A 21,409-nucleotide genomic window follows, 5' to 3' on the forward strand; every position below is an offset into this window, starting at 1 on the left:
ATTGTACACTAGAGCCGTCAAGAGAAAATAAATCAAGTGTTGAGGAAGACAATACACTATTTTATAAAAGAGTTAAATTTATTGGATATATGGAGATATGGAAAACCAGATTCACTGGAATACTCCTGCTATTCTAGCACTCATAAAACCCATTCATAAATCGATTTTTCCTAGTTTCAGCACTATTTGTTTCCAAAACTAAAGAGTGCTGTGAAGGAAAAAATACTTTGATACTTATTGAGGTATTTCCTCGCAGCTATTAGCTGAAGACATCCCAGAATATCATGCAGGTTGCATCTGACAACTCCAGCCATCTTAAACTGTAAAGGAATATTATATCCCAAATGCTACCAGATGTAGACCCAAAATATCGATTTTATGGAATGCTCTGCTTAAAAGATTCAAACAAATACCTCGAAAGTTGGTTTTCAAAAACATTCCACTCAAAATCCTCAAACCTGGATCTAAAAGGTTGGTTTAAAGAATATATCACCCAAAAATCATTGAAATAGACTAAAAGATTTCTTTAAATCAATATGTCCTCCAAAATTCTAGACACATAGACTTGAAAAGTGGAGGCTGCAAAAAGTTGGCATTATCAGTCAGATTAGGAAGTGGTATGCAGTGAAAAGTCAAATCTCAGTTAAGTTTAAGAATTCATAAAATAATTGTCTCATATTTAAGTTGCTTACTTCTGTTGTTTTCTAGATTTATGGAAAGTTACACCCTCAAACACTGAAAAATGTTTAGTATATGTGGGTGAATTTATTGTTTGTGTACTCTTCTTTCACTACAAAGATATGGAAAATACAGGACATCATAATAAATAAAAGATGCTGGTAACAAAAACATTGGAAGACCCCACACAATTCAATAAGCTGTAAAATTTTCACTCAAATACTGAGCAGCACACATTGAACAATGTAAAAGGTGCTTCAGCTGCTAGTGGGGATAAAACAGATCTGAAGAACATTTTATTTTTCTCACTGAGCTATAGAAGGAACCTCTTTGGCCTGTGATGGTGGAGGAAGTGGTGGAGGGCAGTTTGGCGCTCTGAGTCCGGGTTTTCTTGGCGGCGGCTTTTTCGAGGTGGGCGGTTGAGCTCTGGGTGCAGGCGTGGGCTGGGGCCTGGAGTCTGAAACCTCAGGGGCTGTGGATGGGGGTGGTGGGGCCTGGCTCCTGGGAGGTGCCAGGGTTTTGGGTTTGGTGTAATGAACTGTCGGGGGCTCGCTGGCTTCGTTGGGTTTTCCTGGGTTGAAGGTTCTCTTTGCTGTAGGGCGATGAAAGAAAGACAGCAGGAAAACGAGAGAAATCAGATTAAGATTACCACACATGTACCTCCGATATGAAAGTGTTAAATTGATAAATTATGGCGTAACTTTAGTTAAAGGAGCACTGCAAAACTTTTAAATGAATGATTTTAATGTACATTACCATTACCATGCCAAAGTTTGGGTTCACTTAGAAATGTCCTTATTTTTGAAAGAAAAGCAATTTTTCCCAATGAAGAGAACATTTAATGAATCAGAAATCCAGTCTAGACATTGTTAATGTGGTAAATGATTAATCTAGCTGGAAACGGCTGATTTTTAATGAAATATCTACGTAGGGGTACAGAGGAACATTTCCAGCAACCATCACTCCTGTGTTCTAATGCTACACTGTGTTAGCTAATGGTGTTGAAAGGCTAATTGATGATTATAAAACCCTTGCGCAGTTATGTTAGCACATGAATAAAAGTGTGAGTTTTCATGAAAATAATGGAATTGTCTGAATGACCCCAAGCTTTTGAACAGTAGTGTGTAAAACAAGTTAATCCACTCGTAGCTTGTTCTGGCTAATGCTAGCTTTTTCAATAATGTTTCTATGCAATGTAGATAGCTAGCTGACTCTAGGACTCTTGGATTACATAACTTTAATTCACTTACAGTTGTGCTCATAAGTTTACATACCCTGGCCAAATTTGTGAAATACTGTCCTTTATTTTTTTCTTTTAGCAAATATGTTTGTTAATGGAAACATTTTTCTTTAATTTAGGGCTGGTGTTCAGACAAACCTATTTATTGTCATGCAATTGTATTTGCTCTGATCATTCATGTTTTCATTAAAGAATGGAGCACATTTTACAAATTCTGCCAGGGTATGTAAACTTATGAGCACAACTGTATCTGTAGGTGTCACGTGCTAGCATTGGCAGCTGTTTTGCAAACGTTAAATACGGACAAGTGACAAATTAAAGGAAAATCTGAAGCTTTGACCCCTACAATCGGGTGATCTGGTGCCTATGTTATGTTACATTTTGCTGAAATGGTTTAGAACAACTGATTACTGCAAATTAAAACAAAGGAGTTCTGCTTCACTTAAATTCTGTGATGAAACATTTCTATTCTGATGAAAGTGGACTTTTCCAGAATGACTATGCTTCAGTCTGTAGGGCAAAAGGTTTCACTGCATGGTTTGATGAGGACAAAAATCACATGACTCATCTGCTGTGGCCTTTGCAGCCACCAGATCACGTGATTGAACATCTATGGGAGATTTTGGGCTAATGTGTTAGACAGCGCTCTTCAACACCATCATCAAAACACCGAATGAGGGAATGTATTAAAAAAAGACTATGCTTTTCCCTCAGGCAGACTTCCAGAGACTTGGAGAATCAATATTATGGAGCAATGAAGCTGTTTTAGTGGCAGGTAGTGGACCATCACCTTACTGAGACACTATTTTAACGACAGTAATGACATCATAATGCAAAAACATGAACTCAGAATACCTAACTGTTAACTAAATCAGTGAAAAACTGTTCATAATCCATTTGCTCATAAAAAGCAAAGACATATTTATTATATATTGCAGTATTTCCATTCGTGAGAAAGTGTTCATCTTTTCTCCTTCTGACAAGAGGGGGGTATTTACAATGAACTACGGTGGATCAACTGCTCTATATGTTGTCAATAGGGATGTGGAATTACCTTTTGCAGATTATTATCAGTGTTTATACTGACACTGCATTCAAAAGCCAGACAGGTCTGACATTTGCCCGATTGTTTTGCATTTTGAAAAGAAATCCTGGAAGACAAACTTGAGTCGACTTCAGAGAGTTGTTCATTACTAGTGGAGCTATGAAGTGCTTTGTACTTTACATTATAAGACACGTCAGTGGGTTGTGATGATAAAGTCAGTAAAATACTGCAGCTCACACTGTGTCATATAAAGTTAAACAAAGAAATAGCTCCAGTTTGTAGGCTGACAAACATATCAGGATGAGAGGACTTATAAGGAAAAGTATTTCAGCCGCTGCCCTCCAGTGAGGCAGTTACAACAGTGAGAGATGACGCAGGAACCCAGAGACTGATATTTTGGTCAGTGGTCTGAGACTTCCTGTTTCCTGTGTACATCCTGGTTGTTACAACAAGAGTAGTAGATTTATTTTTTCTCTGTCAGCTCGCCCTAACAAGCCAACACGTTGTCTTTGTGAGAGGAAAAGGACAGAAGTAAAGAATCTGAACAGGACATTACACAATAGACAAGAGATATGTAAGTAACGAGACACGCCTGAACCCTCAGCCCAAAAACAACAGTGGGCAGAGGGGCCTCTGTTTGTGGAGGAAAATACATTTTTGGGTCACGCCACCAATTTTACTCAGAGATCAGTTTTCTTATCACAAGAAATCCAAAATCAAAGCTGTCGTCTAATGTCTTCTGAAGGTCTGACAGGAGAGAGAAAACTACCCTGTTAATGAGTGTGGTCTCAGATTGAGGTTAAAACTTCAAACTTTTCAGAAAAACCCTGTGTAGATGGTGCATTAACGGAGAATGCAGTATTGAGACAATACAGGGAGTCTTGTGAGTATCTCACATTAACAAATGTGCACCACTATAATGCTGTGGAATCCACAACTGGGGCTTTTATTTGTTGCTGTGAGAGACATTTTGTTTAGAGGTTTTGCTGTTCTCACGTTGTCCGATGAGCTAAAAATATTGTCAGTTTCAAATAGTCTACTCCCAGCTGGACTTACGTTTATACGGTGATGTGATCTTCACAAATGCTTTGGGAGAGTCTGGCGGTGCTTCCAAAATCGGCTCCAGCTGGCCCTGATCCGAGCACTGCTTCTGGGTGGGACTCTTCGTCTGACCTGAGTTTGCTGCTGATGCTCCTGCTCTCAGAGGAGGGGCCGGCTTCTGGTTCGCTGTTGAGCTGTTCTCAGTGGAAGGAATGGAGGCCAGAGCGGGGCCGGGATCCAGAGAGGATGCTGTGTTTTGGTGGGAAGGTGCTGCTGTCTCAGCTGTAGGGCTGCCCCATGTAGTGGTACCAGTGCGGCTACTCACAGAGCCTGATTTGACCAGGAAAAAGCCACCACTGTCTTGAGAGGCTGTGCTGTTAGAGGAAATAGACAAAGGTCACTTGGAGGCACTTTTCATAAACCTGCAGCTTTAACCCTCTGGTTAGTATATTAAGCATGAAATCTATCACAAAATAATGAGGGTAAGATGTGGAACAAAAGTCTGAACGTGTCTGGGCATGCTCTCTGTAAAAGATGACCTAATGATAACTTAATGCACATTTCCTCTGGAAAGTGATCTAGGGGTGAAATATGATAACCTGACATGATGATCTGACCAATAGATTTACAAAAGTATAATGGTGTCAGAACTGTCACTCCTATCATACTACAGGCGTGGAAAAATGACTAATGCTGACAGCATAAAAGTATCAGTATCTTCAGTTCTTCTTGGGATGTTATCACTGCTAAAAATTACTCCTGAGTTTTTGTCAACGAATAAATCCTGCTGCCCTCCGAATGCAGACTTCTCGGTGATTTTTTCGAAGATCATTAAAGAAATGTTCAGACATTTGAACACGATCAAGTCATAGACTCTGGCCTTGATTTGTAACTTAGTTTACACTTCATCAAAGGCTGAGATTGTGTTACTTATAAAGCAGCACCTGTTTGTCTTGGAGAGAGGGAGGTGATAAGAGGAGCAGGAGGATGCTGTGGATGAAGCTGAGGAAACTGTTCTTTTCAGTTTCTCCTTGTCCAAGAACAGACTCTGGGTACCAGGAGCAGGCAGAGGCACATCTGGGACCTCGGGTAAGTCTGGGACCTCAAATGAAATAGCTGATCAAAACAAACAAACAAAAAAACAAGTTCATGAGAACAGTGTTTCATTCAAAAATGAATTATAGGTAATTGCACATTGGCTCTTATTGGTTTAGTTTGGGGCTTCATTGCACTTCCCTTGTTTAGCGCTGAGGTATAAAAATGCAGTGGCACTGCAAACAAAGAACTTAGCTAGACACCTAAACCCACATGTACGTTTAATCTATTTCTAGAAATAGAATTACAGCCCAAACTGGGTCAACCATTCGTCACAGTTTCAGTTGTTTCCTCTACAGTGGGTGCAGCAGCAGCCACAACGTCTAAGTTTTTATTGTACACTCTAATGGCATTTCAGTGCATTAAAAAAACAAGGCAAAGCTTACATTAATAACAATTTAGTTAAACTTTTCTGACATATCAAAGAATACGAAATAAGCTAAAAATATCAAAATCACGACATCAATATTGCAGTTCACTGTTGCTATGGTAACACAACACGGTGTCTGGCAGAGCTGCACAATGGTTCGCTGTTAGCATCTATCAGAGGAATCTATTCTTAATATGATATACAATACTCCAGGTTCAATACAGGTTGTGTTTCATAGGTTGATTAGCACAGTTTGTTTGCTGAACAATATTGGGGGTAATACAGACATTAGCAGGGCATTTATTGGGCAACTGTATTCATACACATTTAAATGTATTATGTTAGCATAAATTGTGCCTATTTATGCATTGCTTAAATAATATAGCAATGTTGTTATGGTACTATAAACTATTAAAATAATAAAATGCTGAAAACAACATAAATAAACCAGAAGAAATCTTTACAAAAATGAATGATGATACATTGTCAAGGGTAGGGGAGCATCTGTGTTTGCATACCTTCTGGGAAGAGACTGGAGCTGTACTGAATTAGAGGCTCAATGACCGTCACCACCTGGACTGAAGAAGCCGACGCCATGTCAAAGAGAGCAGCTTCTCTAAAGAAGCACAGAGTTACAGATCTAATGTAGGACTACAGACCAGAGGTACAAACACTGATGTAAAGGTAACTGATTGAATGAATAAGAGCAGGCAGGACTAAGATGCTGTTTATTACACACCCCTCAGCTTTTGGCCAGAGCAGGTTTGGTCCCAGAACGATAGCGATGTTGCTGGGCGTCATCTTATTTACAGCCTGGTGCTCAGACAACAGAGACAAGAACTGGACCAGGTACCTGGCAGGAAAAAGAAGGAATACAAAGTACACAATGTGTGAGGAGGACAATTTAGGTTTGAGAGGGTTGTCCTGTGGTGGAGCTGAACACGCACTGATGGTAGCTAATGGTGCTTAAGGTCAAGCTAGAGATGCATGATGTTGGATTTTTGTCAATATTCAGTACATCAATATTTTCCAACTATTTTGGTCAGCTACTAATACCGATATATTCACGTTTTTCCACAAGAACATCAAGTTTCTCCTGTAGTGAAATCAACACATTATTCCTGCTCTTATTGTGATCTCCATCTGGCATACACAGACATAACTGCACACATTCACTGTGGAAAAAAATAAGAAAACTACTTAAACCTATGTTTAAAACATCCATCCATCCATCATCTATACAACGCTGAATCCTCATTAGGGTCCTCATTAGGTATCCCAGCTGATTTAAGGTGAAGGCAGGGGACGCCATGGACAGATCACCAGTCTGTCACAGGGCTACACAGAGACAAACAATCACACTCACATTCACACCACGGACAATTTAGAGTCATCGATTAACCGCAGCATGTTTTTGGTCGGGCTTTACGGTGCATAGTGGTTAGCACTTTCGCCTTGCAGCGAGAAGATCCCTGGTTTGCGCCACAGCTTTCCCGGGATCTTTCTGCATGGAGTTTGCATGTTCTCTCTGTGCATGTGTGAGTTTTCTCCGGGTACTCCAGCTTCCTCCTACAGTTCAAAAATGTGCTGAGGTTAACTGATAATTCTAAATTGCCCGTAGGTGTGAATGTGAGTGTGATTGTTTGTCTGTATATGTAGCCTGGCGACCTGTCCAGGGCGTCCCCTGCCTTCGCCTGAGTCAGCTGGGGTAGACTCAAGCCCCCCCGTGACCCTAATGAGGATTAAATGATGGATGGTTGTTTTTGGTCTGTGGTAGGAAGCTGGAGTTCCTGGAGAAAACCCACACATGCAGAGGGAGAACGTGCAAACTCCATGTAGAAGAATCTCAGGAAGGCTGGGACGCAAACCAGGGATCCTATAGTTGGAAGGTGGAAGTGCTAACCACCAAGCCTGTTTAAAACATGTCATATCTATTTTTATGTAACCATGTCAAACAAAACTCTAAATTTTTAACCTGACAGACATTGTCTGCCTGTCAGTGTTCATTATGGACTAATGTCGATATTTAAATTGAAAGATTCGATGATGATGCCAATTTTATCCGACATACTTTGATGAAAACAACTACTGTATTACAAACTGATTCAAAACTAAAAAAGGAGTGATTATGAGGGTTTAGCAACTTTCTAAATGCTCACTATGCTAGCAAAGAATAATATTAATTTTTAAGCAAATGTGCTGAGAATACTATATGGTGACATGTTGGTGTTTATCAGGTGTAGTGTTTACCGTATTTATCATCTAAATTGGTGTGTTAACCACATAGCTGCTAACAAATCCTATTTTCAGTTGCACCAAACACAAAGTTCGCTAAAAACCACAAACGTCAGTCTAATTGTGATGCAACAGGAAAAGCAAGGCGTTCACCCAAGTTAGTAGATTTCATTCTCTGGGCACCATGAATATGTGAACACTATTGAATGACCTGAACACAAAGAGAAATATGATGATGTGAAAAATTAAATATACACACCTAAGGTTGTTGTAGTTTTCAGGAGGCAGTTTCTTCAATAGCATCCTGAACTGCTCCAGCTTCTCTTGCATGTCTTTTTCCCTGTCATGAAAGAGATCTAATTCAAAAACAGACCACAGCGTGATGACAAATGTAGTAATGTGCAGATATTATACACACCCGGCTGCTTTAAACCAATCACTGTACAGTTCAAAGGTCATTAGAGGTTCAGGAAGTTCTCGAAGGTAACACTTCAAAGCTCCTGTCAACAAATTCAGAGATAAATCACAGTTCTGCAAAAGGAATCACAGTTAATGCACTCATTCACTGCACGTTTTTGTAATGTTACAGAATATTGTCATGTGAAGGAAAATATCTCACAGCTTTGATTAAAAAAAATAGTAATTTATGCAATACCCTGCACATGGACGTGTTTATATTTCTGCTCTAAAAAATTCCCTTGTGTGCGGGAAGTGGTGCATTTCACATTACTGGAAGCTGCAGCTGACGGTGTGTTTGGAGTAAACAGAAGAGGAACTGGGTAATTACAATGAGCAGTGAAAGTCACAGAAGACGAGGAGCTCCCATGACAGAAAGCCAGACTCCTTACCTGCCACGGCGTGAGGATCCATACTGAACTCACTGTGGTCGACCGTCCCTTGATCCAGACAAGTTTTCAGCCTCTTTACCACCGAGGCTGCTGCAGCCAGACGAAACAGACCCTGAGGAAACAATTTTTTAGAAAAGGATGAAATAGTGATCAGCTGGAAGAGATTTTGTTTGTTTGCAGACCAGACTAAGACCAGGTGTAGTGAGTTTTAATCAAGGTCAGATGCAAACAAAGCTAAGACTGCAGAGAGCAGTGAGCATAAATAATCCCAAGAAGTCCACTAACTATTCCATTCACTAATTATACAACAAATGCCCCAAAAATATTTAATAGGTACATATTACTTAAACTCAATCTTTTATTATGTCTTTGTACTTTGCAAACGCCTACAAAAGCCAAATTCTGAAGGCATGACCTGAGGAATGACAAGGTCACTCAGTTCACTACGTTGATCCAGACTAAAATAACTAACAGGCCTGGACTTTGTGTTTAATAAAGCTAACACACGCTACACTAGGATGATGAACATGATGCTTCACATCAGTATCAGTAGCGGTGCAGTACGCGGTGGAAAAAAGTTATCGGACACTCTGAAAATTTTACACAATCTCAAATATTATCATGAAATATTTGTGAAAAAGTCTTTTTTATGTTTCAAAAGGTTTGGCTACATTAGACAGAAACAAACAAATACATATGATATTTTTTTGTTGTTTATTGATACAAGAAAAACGAACAAAACTAAATTCTTGACAGTTTCTATAAGACAGGTCTCAACATTGCCAGTATCAAAGTCAACTAATAACAGAGAATGTGTTCAAAACTGAACAAAAAATAAACCATCACATGATCAAATTAATATTTAGTAGTCCTGCTATTAGCACACAGTAGAGCTCTAATCCTAGCTGGCATGTTCCCCATGAGCCTTTCACGCTGTTGAGGGGAAATCTTGTCCCATTCTTCTTGAATTACTGCTTTTAATTCTTATAAATTCTTTAGTTTACACTTTAAAACAGACCTTTTAATAATCCACCACATATTTCCCTGAATATCTCCAGCTAAATATAGGCAGCTTTTAATCAAACCACTTCACTTCCTTACTGAGCAATTTATAAATCACACAAACAGCTATAAAGATCGAAGACTCACAACTGAAGAATGTTTATTGTGTGAAAATCATTTGAACTGTCAGTTTTCAGTGATACTTATATGTCAAGGCTAGATATATTACAGTTTTACCCAAATATTATTAAATATTTGTGTCACCAGAACGATTATAAAAGTCCGGTGGGTTATAGTCAGCTGGAGAAATTCTAGTTCAGATGAGAGAATACAGAATACACCGTTCAAAAGTTTGGGGTCACCCAGGCGATTTCATGTTTTCCTGTGACCCCAAATGTTTGAACGGTGGTGTATGTCCCCCTACCTATAGCCCACCTTTAGAGTAATTAACTAACCATTTGAATGAACTATTTCGTATTTGTACATTATCTTTAAAAGCATCTTTAACAAAACAGATGCACTACAATGATTTCAACATTCTTCAACACATTTCTCATATATAACACTATATACACAATAACTGTTCTATGTAAGATGCACAACTGAAGTGCTGAAATAATTACAATTTCCGTTTATTGATTATTCAGTACCCCTTTATTTAACTTTATTCTATAATTTAACTTTACATGTTAATTATTTTCCTGTCTCATTGTGTGACACATGTCAAGCTTTTGTGTATAAGTCTCTGGACTGCCACAGCATCTTATAATCATTCTTCTGCTGTTCCATTATGATGGATGTAATTTTAACATATATATATGAAGAGTTCATTTCCAAGAAACAGATAACTCCGTTTTGATAAATTTTCTGAAATCTTTTTTTTTATTGTTTACTTGAGATAATATCACTCAAACTGAAGTTCAGTGGATTTGACTCAGTAGAAAAATACATGACAAAATAGAGAAAAAACTAATTATTTGTGTTATTATTATTATTATCTCAAGTAAACAATAAAAAAATGAGTTTCTGAAAACAGAGTTACCTGTTTTTGCAAATGACCTCTTCATATATAGGTGAAAGATTGCAGCCGATTAGACTGTTAACCATTTAGACGTCTTTTAGATGTCTCATTAATGAAAATTGCTCAGATGGAAGAATTAGTTATATAAATATGTGTTTATAAATAGATGTTTAAACACCACACCATAGGTTTCTTGAGCTGAATTCTCTTTGCAGTGTGAAGGGGAAAATAAATCAAGCATCAGTAGAACTTTTAAAGACATCAACATGAGAATGAAAAAAATCTGAGTCAAACTAAATGCCAAAATAAAGTCAAACATGATGTGCATGTGTGTAAAATGAAGATCTGATCTGGAACAGTGCATAGGGATGTTGACAGGGAAGTGAAATAGAAAATAAAAGGACCTGTAAGATTAATTTACAGAGTAAAGAGTACAAGTGTTATGATTTTGGCTGTGAACCCTGCAGTCCTACCTCCTCTCTCATGCCTGTTCTCAGCAGCATGTGAATACACTCTTGGATAGGTGCAGCAATTTCTTTTTCGCTTTGAGTCAGATGTGAGAGTAGAGGCTCCCCGTAGACCTTCCTATTAGAGGTGCTTAGAGGTTGGCCTGCAGGATCAGATAAGTTCACAGAGGAAATAAGAACACACTGCAGCATATAAATGCACAGAGCAGCAGCAGCAGCAGCAAACTCAGCTCACCTTTTTGGCTATGGTTCTCTTTGAGCTCGCTAATGTTTTTGTCCAGGAACTCGTGTGAACTTTTATGGTATTCTGCTTGTAGCTCGAGAAGCTGTGTTTTTAGAAAAGAGAGCGATGTTGGATAAAAAGAGCAGTCTGTGGTAAGCCTACAGCTTTGCAATGAAATGGTGTTTGCACACATTTGAAAAGATCACGTCACCATCTTAAATGCAACTCACGCGGATGAAGTAATTAGCGTAGTCATCTTCCTTAGTTGCAAAGTGATACAGGTCTGCAGAGTACTGGTCCTACACAGACAGAAACACAGACACAGAGGTTCAGTGTGTTGCCCAATAACACCAGAACAACCCAGGTGGTTGTAAAACAGAACACCGGTACCTTAATGCTCTCCAGCTTCCTCCATGCCTCTTCTACTTCCTCTCTGAGCCCGTCCTGCTTGGCCTGGGGACCAGTGCTGGCCTGACTCCTGGCCACACACACACACACACACACACACACACACACACACACACACACACACACACACACACACACACACACACACACACACACACACACAGATATGTGTTAAAAAAATGTGGCATGTGGTTGAATTGCAACACATGCTTTTCCTGACTGTGTAACTCACCTGTTTCTTGCATTGTTCCAGTCTGTTCTGAGCTTTGCAAACTGTTTCTTGTTCTTAAGGATCTCTGGTAAATCATCCTAGAGTATACAAAAGTAAAAAAAAAAGAAAAAAGAAAAAAGAAAAAAACTTTTAAATGTTAATTCAGCTGTACGTAGTTACCCATGCATTTAATTGGGCAACACAAAGGGACAGAAATGAACAATGAGACTCGGTATATGCTACTAGATTAGCACATATGGTGGATGGGCAGCATAAAGCAATGGCAGTTCAATACAGAAGACAAGTGCAATGAAATGAATCAGAAAGCTTGCATTGTTCTAGTTTGTCCACCACTTGGATTTGAATGTACACTACCATTCAAAAGTTTGGGGTCACTTAGGAATGTCCTTATTTTTGAGAAAAAAACATTTTTTTGTTCAGTGAAGATAACATTAAATGAATCAGAAATCCAGTCTAGACATTGTTAACGTAGTAAATGACCATTCTAGCTGGAAACAGCTGATTTTTAATGGAATATCTCCATAGGGGTACAGAGGAACATTTCCAGCAACCATCACTCCTCTGTTCTAGTGCTACATTGTGTTAGCTAATGGTGTTGAAATGCTAACTGATGATTAGAAAACCTGTGCAGTTATGTTCCCACATGGATAAAAGTATGAGTTTTCATGGAATACATGAAATTGACCCAAAACTTTTGAACGATAGTGTATATACACATAAGTGTATTTATGTTGAGAATCAGACTCATATTAGCTTCCTTTCCAGCTGTAAATTTCTGTATATTTTGAGTTATATTTAATTTTATTACCACTATTTTTTTCCCTCTCTGTTCCTCTTTCTATAGTTTCTCTATTTTTTGTGATTCTCTTTCATATTCCTGTGGTGACACCAACAGCCGAAACCAAATTCCTTGTATGTTGTGTACGTATTTGGCCATTAAAGCAGATTCTGTTCAACAACATGAAATATGAGGAGCTTTTTCACCTCGCTGAGCTTGTTGAGTGGCTCCAGGACTTCCTTCTCCACTTTCACCTCAAAGTCTGCTAGCATGTTGGCCAACATCTTCTCCATGAAACAGCACATCTCCAGCACCCTCCTGTCACACAAATAACTCACAGTAAGCACCTGTCTCACAATTTACGTTCATTTTGTGGATATATGTCAGACCTAAATATTATAAAACCACATTTATATTTAGAAGAAACGCAGACACATTTAGATCCTACACACTACAGAGGTTGCAACAACAACTAAATATTCTGATCCAGCACATGTCTTCTTCAGTTGACACATCATTATATAAAGAAAACAGCATCATGTTGGCTGTATCTAGTCTAGGGAGTTTATTAAGAGCCTGAAACTATAAATAAAGCATATGCAAAGAGATCTAGTCACAAGTTGTAGACAGCATCCTCTTTCTTTTTTATCCAGAACTGAAAACTTGAAAACCTCAATACTAGAGTCATGAGGTTTTCACATGACACCCGCTATTCTGGAGTTCAAGTAAAGCGCATGCATGCATGCATGGATGGATGGATGGATGGATCAAACCTGATTGAGGATTCTGCATCGAAGTCTTTGAGACTCTCTGCCATGCTGATAGACAGCAGCATCAGAGGAAGTTTTTTCTGTGGACAGAAGCACATGGGACATTTTTCAGCCACCAATAAAGTGCTTTCAGACATTCTGTGATTGCAGTAGTCTCACTACCATTCGTTTTTCGGCCTCCAGCCCTTGTTGACTCTGCATGCAGCCCTGTAGCTTCTTATGGAGAACCTGAGCTGCCTTTTTGGCCGGTTCCACCCGCTGATCCACCTTCATTCAGCCAGAGACACACTTATACAGTGAAGCTTAGAGCTGAGAAACATACATGTGTTTAATGTGCTCTAAGTAATGTCTGCAAATAGCTTGCATAAAAAGCAATGGTGTAGTAGTCAAAGGCAGTATTAAATATAATGTGTGGAACAAATGAGACATAGTAACAGAGGTCGGTTCTATTTAGTGAATCTTCGAAAGCTTATTAAAAGCAAAGTTTGCATTAAAGCGATAAGCCTTAACAACATACAACTAGAGCTATGAAACTAATTATACTGTATTAATGTTATTTACTGTAGAGTAAGAGTAGAAGAATTAAAGCTTTGTTTCTTTTTCTCACCATAACCAGGTCCTCATGCAGGAGTTCAGTGGCATCTTGTGACCTGCAGGTTTGTGCATTTTTTCAATTAGTGAATATATGTGAACGTGTAATCACAAACAGAAAATGCATGAATGACAAAAAATCTGCCGATAATTGTTTCAGTATAATGAGAGGTGATGCCATGATTCTGACAATAACTGTGATATTTTAAAAATTAAATACTGTAGTGCTCTTAATATGAGCATAATGTATTTACCCCAAAACAGACAAAATACACAATGCACAGAATTTACTAGCAGTATTATTTTTAGATTTTTTTCTAAAGTTATTGCAATATCATTACTGTGAATTCTTTAGGCCACAATAATCATATAGTAAAAATCTGATATGTACTCTGCTGTTATTTATATCATTGAATTTTATGTGAATTTGCCTCATATTGCTATGATATTGTACCAGGCTTTTTGCACTGTGAAGGCAGAGGTAAACTTTCAGTACTGTGGGTTTGTCTACAAGATAGTGGCATAAATCATCAACTTGGTGGAATACTAACACTGCTTTCTATAAAATGTGAAAGAAAAGGAGGACTGCACTTTTGGAATGCTCTTGTAGTGTTTTCAACTATTTCCTGACACACTATAGGATCAATTATTATTTGGCAAATCAAAACAAAAAAAAGATTGCAGTTTACACCAGCAGACTTCAAAGGAAAGCCAGGGCAATCACTAGAGACACCCAGGACACGCTTTTCTCCCGACTCCTCTCAGGAGGACGTTACAGGACAGCGTAACAGCTTTTATCCACAATACAAGCTGTTAAATGTCTGCTTCCTCCCCCTGAATGACAATATCACAGAGCGATAGTCATGTTTAAGTGCAATTCATATTATGGGTAATAATCACGAGTAGAGCAGGTCTCTAACCACAAACTGTTTCCACACTATATATTTGCGCTTATATTTTGGTTGTATATATATTTTTAGTCTGTTTAATTATGCGTTAATGCTGCTATACACAGAGTGCTAAACTGATTATTATTGTTTTCTGTAACAGTGACAATAAAGACCTATCCTTCTTCTATCTTCTACTACATAAATCTGTCCACCTCTAAGTTTTTAAAGTATTACAGAATTGATGTGGACAGAGTTTGAAAAGAACACAACAGTGATCATATTTTGTTTACAAAGACAGCTTTTTTTGTATGTGGGGCAAAAGTGTTGAGGTTCATGAGAACATCCACACACAGGTGTCACTGACTCACTCAATGTACAAGGCCACATTTCACATGATATTCCCCTTGCTCTCCACTGTCTGTGTTTTAAAAATCCCCGTCACAATGGCAAACAACAAAACCGAAACTTACGCACTAAATATTAACACTTTTGCAGAGGATGCGGACTGTACAATAAGGCAGGCCTGCTCTGTTGCTTCTGTAAATTAACATTTAATAACAGATCTCATTTCTCTGGTGATTTTATCAAGTTTCCACTATATTTTGCAAGGACACGGTTGCTGTATTCCAGGCTTAGCACCACCCAGGGTGATTATAGGTAAAGAAACACTGAGGCGCCCCAATCAAGCCCAAAATTTTTCATCACACTCACACTCACTCACTATCCATTTTACGTCACTGTGCCACTGAACCATGGGTGTGACGTTGCATGGCGTTTGTTTTCTTTTTCCATTAGATGCGGTTTCCCGCATCCTCTGTGCTCAGTCTGGAGAGCTTGAGGACCTGCCTCAGAACCTAGCAAATTTTAACCTAAAGTTACTTTAAAATGTAAATAAAAGATGAGAAATATATTTTTCCACAATGATGCCTCTTGTACATCATCTTATTATCTTTTGGGAAACACGTGTCATTTCCAATCAAAGAAAACTTGAATAAAAGTAACTTTAAGACAAAATTTCCTGAATAATTTTGGGATTGATTATGTGTATATATATATATATATATATATATATATATATATGTATTACCTCCACAGATTAAATATAGCTATTAAATTTAATATATATTCAATTAATTGTCAAGTATATATTAAATTCTATGTATAAAAAACACATATTGAATAAAATGTTTAAAAATTTCATTCCTTAAAAATATGTATGTTTGCCTATGTGTCCCTGTATAGTGTTGACACAGTGCTGTGGAGATAGGTCTGGCTGTCTAACAATTAACTTGCCACTTGGTAAATAGTAGTGCTGAGCAGACATAATCTTTGTCATGTTGACCATCTTATAACAGCATGTTAGCATGCAAACATTTGCTTATTTGCCATAACTCAAAGTAAGGCTGCAGCTCATAGGATTGTTAGTAGTGCTAGAAGAACACTGAAGGGATCACTAGTATGAAAGATTCTCCCTCAGAGGATTACAAATTTTTCTGATAATCCATCCCGTAGTTCTCACAATATGTCACTATGGCACATGGCAAAGTCACTGCTGCACAGGTTACTTTAAAAGAAAACCAGATTTCACACGATTCACATCAAGTCCAAATGGTTTCATATTCCTAATAAAACAAGAAGTTGAAACTACTGTGCAGCATCCTCGTGCAGGTGCAGCAATTTGAGATTAAGATTTTACAGAACTAAGTTAAAAGCTTTGTGCTGATGTCCTGTATTGGTTTTTAAAAATCACCTTTAAGGGCAATTAATAATCAAATAAACTGAGGTTAACCACTACAATGTCAAGACAGGAAACTTAATCTGCTCAAGAACTTTCGATGTGTCTGCGTGTAGGAGTGATAAAGGTAAAAGACATTTTTCAGCCTCACTAATAAGCAACACAGACCAACAACCTAAACCTGAGTGTAATGACTGTGGTTTAGTTCAGCACCAGGAGGGGAGGACCGAAACACCAACGCCCTCCTCCATCTCTACTGTGACACTGAGCCATTCAAACAGGAGTGAAGCAGATCAACAGAGAGGTGACGAAAACTTCTCAGCGGCTTTGACAACATCTTCAAGGTGATGTGCACCGAAAGGAAACCCAACCCAGTTCACAAAGGGGTCAGATAAGCTTCAGCACCTCCAAGGTGTAGTTTTTTTTTCTTTTTTTAAAAAAAATTGCTCTGGTGACGTTTCAAAACACAAAGAGGAGAAATATCCAACATGTTTAAACCACAAGCCAGTTCCTCTTTTGTCTCTGGCAGAACAAACATTTGATTAAAAGCACAGTGAAACTCCAACAGAGCAGCAAAAGTGTGCATATGGAAGTGTGTTTGTCTAGATCAGTGTATCGTGTGCATGCACTTGTCCCTGCAAAGGTTACAGCTTCAGCACAAAATATGAACTGGGTGAAAGGATCCTGTGGTAGTTGGAGCCCACGCTGCTGTGCTGCAGATGCATGCTACGTAGGTTTATTATTAAATGAGAATGCGTCAGAGGTAGCAACAGCTTGGCCTGAAACCGCACTCCTTTAGCATGCAGGTTTGCACCAAGAAAACCAAACAATGTTCCAACGGTGTATGATTTGGTCACCCACTCATTTGTATAGTTATGTTTGGCACATGATTACTGAACACAAAGCGACACCTACTCCTAAATTACAGGTTGAGCCTGCAATTTTTCTGCTATTTCAGGTTTTTCATCAGGGAATATATTTAAAAATGCAACATTTTTGACAGTTTCAAAACTTTGTTGCAACCAAGAGATGGCACAACACCACAAGGCGCTCCCTGGTATCACAGCGTGTGTTGCCAACAGATATCCTGGAACCATATTATCCCTTTAGATGTGCTGAAGTGCACTGACTTTCCCACTTACAAGAGCCTGAGGTTTCCCTCAGAAACCAAACAGCATGTGTTACATTCAAGAGGAACCATCCACGGTATCGTAGCAGCCTTACACACTTCTAAACATGGCAACAGTGAAAACGAGAACATCTAATACAAAGAAAAATTCAACATTTCCTTAAAGCAGAATGTCACACACTGAAATGAAAACCTAGGCAGTGCAACAAGGCACAGGAAGTCTCAAAGACTCTGAGAGAGTCTATAAAAGCTGCTGGATTTAAGGAAAGTAGTAAAAAAGCTTTAAGGTCAACCAAGTTAAACTTTGTGACATAGATTCACAGCATCAACGTGACTGTATATATTATAGGAAAAGAGGTAATGATGAAAGCAAATGTTGCACAAGTATAGTCACAAATGCAGTTTGTTACACAGTGATATCAAAAAGTAGATAACATCGTCCTCTGCAAACTTCTGCACAGATCAAACCAACAAAGTTTTTAGCAGCCAGCATGTAACTATGGTCACCACTGTGGTTACTGATAATTGTGATTGCTTTACCTGATATGTGTAAGTCACGAAACATGTCTTCCATCAAAAAAAAAAAAACACCCCTGGGCTCACACAAGACTTGACTGAATGTATAAAACAGTTCAAATGCAACATATTCTACAAAAATCAAAGGAGAGGCTTACTTCGATGTGGAGCTGAGCTGCTTCAGGATGCTCAAAGACTGTCGGAGCATGCTGGCAGTGGAGTCCAACCAGCTTCTCTACCTGACCTCAGTCCTGTTCAGCCGCCCCAAGAGGTAACCTTCACCAACAAAGCTGTCCACACAGGCTAAAGCTGCTTCATCGGGAGGAGAAGGTGTTGACCAGTCGCTCTGTATCTGTGGCTGCTGTTTTTGTGCGTCTATGTGTGCGTGGTTTGGTCGTCGGTTTTCGTTCTTGTTTCAGGAGCGTGCTCTTCAGTCACATCTAACACAAGGCAGCGAATGAGGAAGTTACACAGATGAAATGACAGCTGTGAGAGGGAAGAGAGATTTTTTCAGGTTTGTCTGTCACACTATGATTTGACAGTTAGGCGACACTGATAGATCTATTCACAGAAAAGAAAGAAGGGAATTATATAGGTGGATTAATGGCAGAACACTTGACTTCTGTTTTCCTTTATACGAGTGGGCAGAACTTTGCCAATTGATTTGTCAGAAAACTTAAACATAATTTGTTTAGTATTGTGTAGCAGGGTTGCTTGTACTTACACTGCACTAACCCTACACCTTTAAACAATATTCCCCTATTTGACTGTGGTTCTTATGCACTTCTGTAAATGCTAACAGTGTGTGCTTAACAGATACAAGGATGTGAAATGGCCAAAAGAGGAAACTATCCATGCTGCTGTTTGTGACATGCTTTCCTGTCAGTCTGAAGACCCACTAAAGTCAAAAAATGTGCTTTTTTTAACATGTCGACGTGGTGTTTTCTGTATACTAGAAGACAAATAATGAGGAAAATAAGCAGCCAGTGTCATAGCTGAACATTTCCACATATAACAAACCAAACTATCAACTTGCAGTGGGGAGCTTTCTGTGTCATTATTCTTCATCATCAGTTTTCGGTTTAAACATGTATGGCTGAATTACTCCAATATACCAACCTGCCACTGTGAAGCTTTACAGTGTTTGAGCAGAGCTGCAGGTGAGCTGGTGCGCTCAAGCTGTAGCAGGAAGCAGAGAGGTGGTAGAGAGGCAGGTACTGCATAGATCTACTCATTCTAGAGTCAGCCACGGTGTGGAGTTACATCTGAGCCATTTTAAGGCATGAATGGATTATTTTAAGGGAAAAAAATATAAATATGTAACTTTGATACACAGAGATAAGCTTTTATGTTTTACTTTTTGTTCTTTAAAAAATATTCTCTTTTCAATGTGGCTACTTTCCTCTATTCCTGTGTCACATCATTTGCCTGCTTTTCCATTAGGTTTAACAATATTAAGTGTGATTCAGTTTGTTTTGTTTTTTGCCTTTAACAAGCAGTCACAGATTTTTCAACTCTTGCTGCTAGCTGTAACTACAACATCGACATACTACCTTATTTTGCTTGCTACTTTCACTTAAATGGTTAATATATTCACACATCCAGAAGAATTTGATCAACATTAGCTTTATCTCTTGTCGGCTATGTATTTTTAACTCTTGTTTTGGTTTCTACCACCACCCTAGGCAGGTGGTATAGTGATGTAAACTCACCGGCAACTTTATTAGGTACACCTGTTCGATTGCCTGTTAATACAAATCGCTAATCAGCCAATCACATGGCCACAACTCAATGCATTTAGGCATGTAGACGTGGTCAAGACATCTTGTTGAAGTTCAAACTGAGCATCAGAATGGGGAGAAAATGGGATTTAAGTGACTTTGAACGTGGTATGGTTGTTGGTGCCAGACAGGCTGGTCTGAGTATTTCAGAAACTGCTGATCTACTGGGACTTTCAGAGAATGGTCTGAAAAAGAGAAAATATCCAGTGAGCGGCAGCTGTGTGGACAAAAATGCCTTGTTTATGTGAGAGATCACAGGAGAATGGGCAGGCTGGTGGGAGATGATAGAAAGGCAACAGTAACTCAAAAAATAACCACTGGTTACAACCAAGGAATGCAGAATACCATATTTGGATACCAAAATTAATATCCGGATAGTGCCGTAGCAAACGAATATTCGGATATTCGGGTCCAGCCCTAGAAGAAATCAGCCCAAATTTTGTAGGGCATGAATGTTTTAAACTGACTGTCACACACTCATCATCTACTAACTCAGAGCACCTGCACAGGTTTCCCCAGATGTCATCAAATTGCTTCAGTTTGGTTCAATATGGGGAAGACTGCAGACTTGACAACTGGCCAGAAGACCGTCATTGATACCCTCCATAGGATGGTAAGCCACAAAAGTTCATAGCTAAGGAGGCTGGCTGTTCAGAGTGCTGTGTCCAAGAATATCAATGGAAAGTCTAGTGGAAGGACAAAATGTGGCAGGAGAAGATGCACCAGCAAAAGAGACAACCGTGGGCTTCAGCGGATTATCAAACAGAGAACATTCAAGAATCTGGCAGAGATCCAGAAAGAGTGGAATGAGGCGGGAGTCAAAGCTTCAAAAACCACCACATTCAGACATATCCAGGAGATGGGCTACGACTGTTGGGTTCCTCAGGTCAAGCCACTTCTGAGCCTGAGCCAACGTAGGAAACATCTCAGCTTGACCAAGGAGAAGAAGGACTGGACTCTTGGCCAGTGGTCCAAGGTCCTCTTTTCCGATGAAAGTAAAGTGTGCCTTTCATTTGGGAATCAAGTTCCAAGGGTTTGGAGGAAGACAGGTGAGGAACAGAACCCAAGCTGCTTGAGGTCAAGTGTGAAATATCCAGTCAGTCATGATTTGGGGTGCAAAGTCCAGTGCAGGTGTTGGTAAACTCTGCTTTAAATCCAAGGTCACCGCAACAGTCCACCAGAATGTTTTAGAGGACTTCATGATTCCTTCTGTTGAGGATCTGTATGGAGATGTAGATTTCATCTTCTAGCAGGACCTGGCCCCTGCCCATACCACCAGAAACACCAAAACCTGGTTTGAAGTGCTTGACTGGC

The 21,409-nt window shown here is 39.1% G+C and overlaps 1 protein-coding gene across 1 annotated transcript; it reads right to left on the reverse strand.

The window, feature by feature from the left end:
• Positions 1 to 745: 745 nt before the first annotated feature.
• On the reverse strand, positions 746 to 19,083 carry sh3bp1 (SH3-domain binding protein 1). The gene is made up of 18 exons (XM_022214507.2): positions 18,473 to 19,083; positions 14,061 to 14,103; positions 13,616 to 13,720; positions 13,457 to 13,533; positions 12,890 to 13,001; positions 11,906 to 11,982; positions 11,656 to 11,743; positions 11,496 to 11,564; positions 11,278 to 11,368; positions 11,049 to 11,185; positions 8,553 to 8,664; positions 8,123 to 8,204; positions 7,964 to 8,044; positions 6,209 to 6,322; positions 5,988 to 6,085; positions 4,949 to 5,120; positions 4,020 to 4,378; positions 746 to 1,270 (listed from the first exon to the last, which is right to left on the reverse strand). Exons 1-18 carry the CDS (start codon positions 18,520 to 18,522, stop codon positions 984 to 986), a joined length of 2,154 nt encoding a protein of 717 aa, XP_022070199.1. The 5' UTR covers positions 18,523 to 19,083; the 3' UTR covers positions 746 to 983.
• Between the last annotated feature and the right edge of the window lie 2,326 nt (positions 19,084 to 21,409).

Source organism: Acanthochromis polyacanthus, chromosome 19 (genome assembly GCF_021347895.1).
Source record: "Acanthochromis polyacanthus isolate Apoly-LR-REF ecotype Palm Island chromosome 19, KAUST_Apoly_ChrSc, whole genome shotgun sequence".
NCBI classification, from domain to species: Eukaryota; Metazoa; Chordata; class Actinopteri; family Pomacentridae; genus Acanthochromis; species Acanthochromis polyacanthus.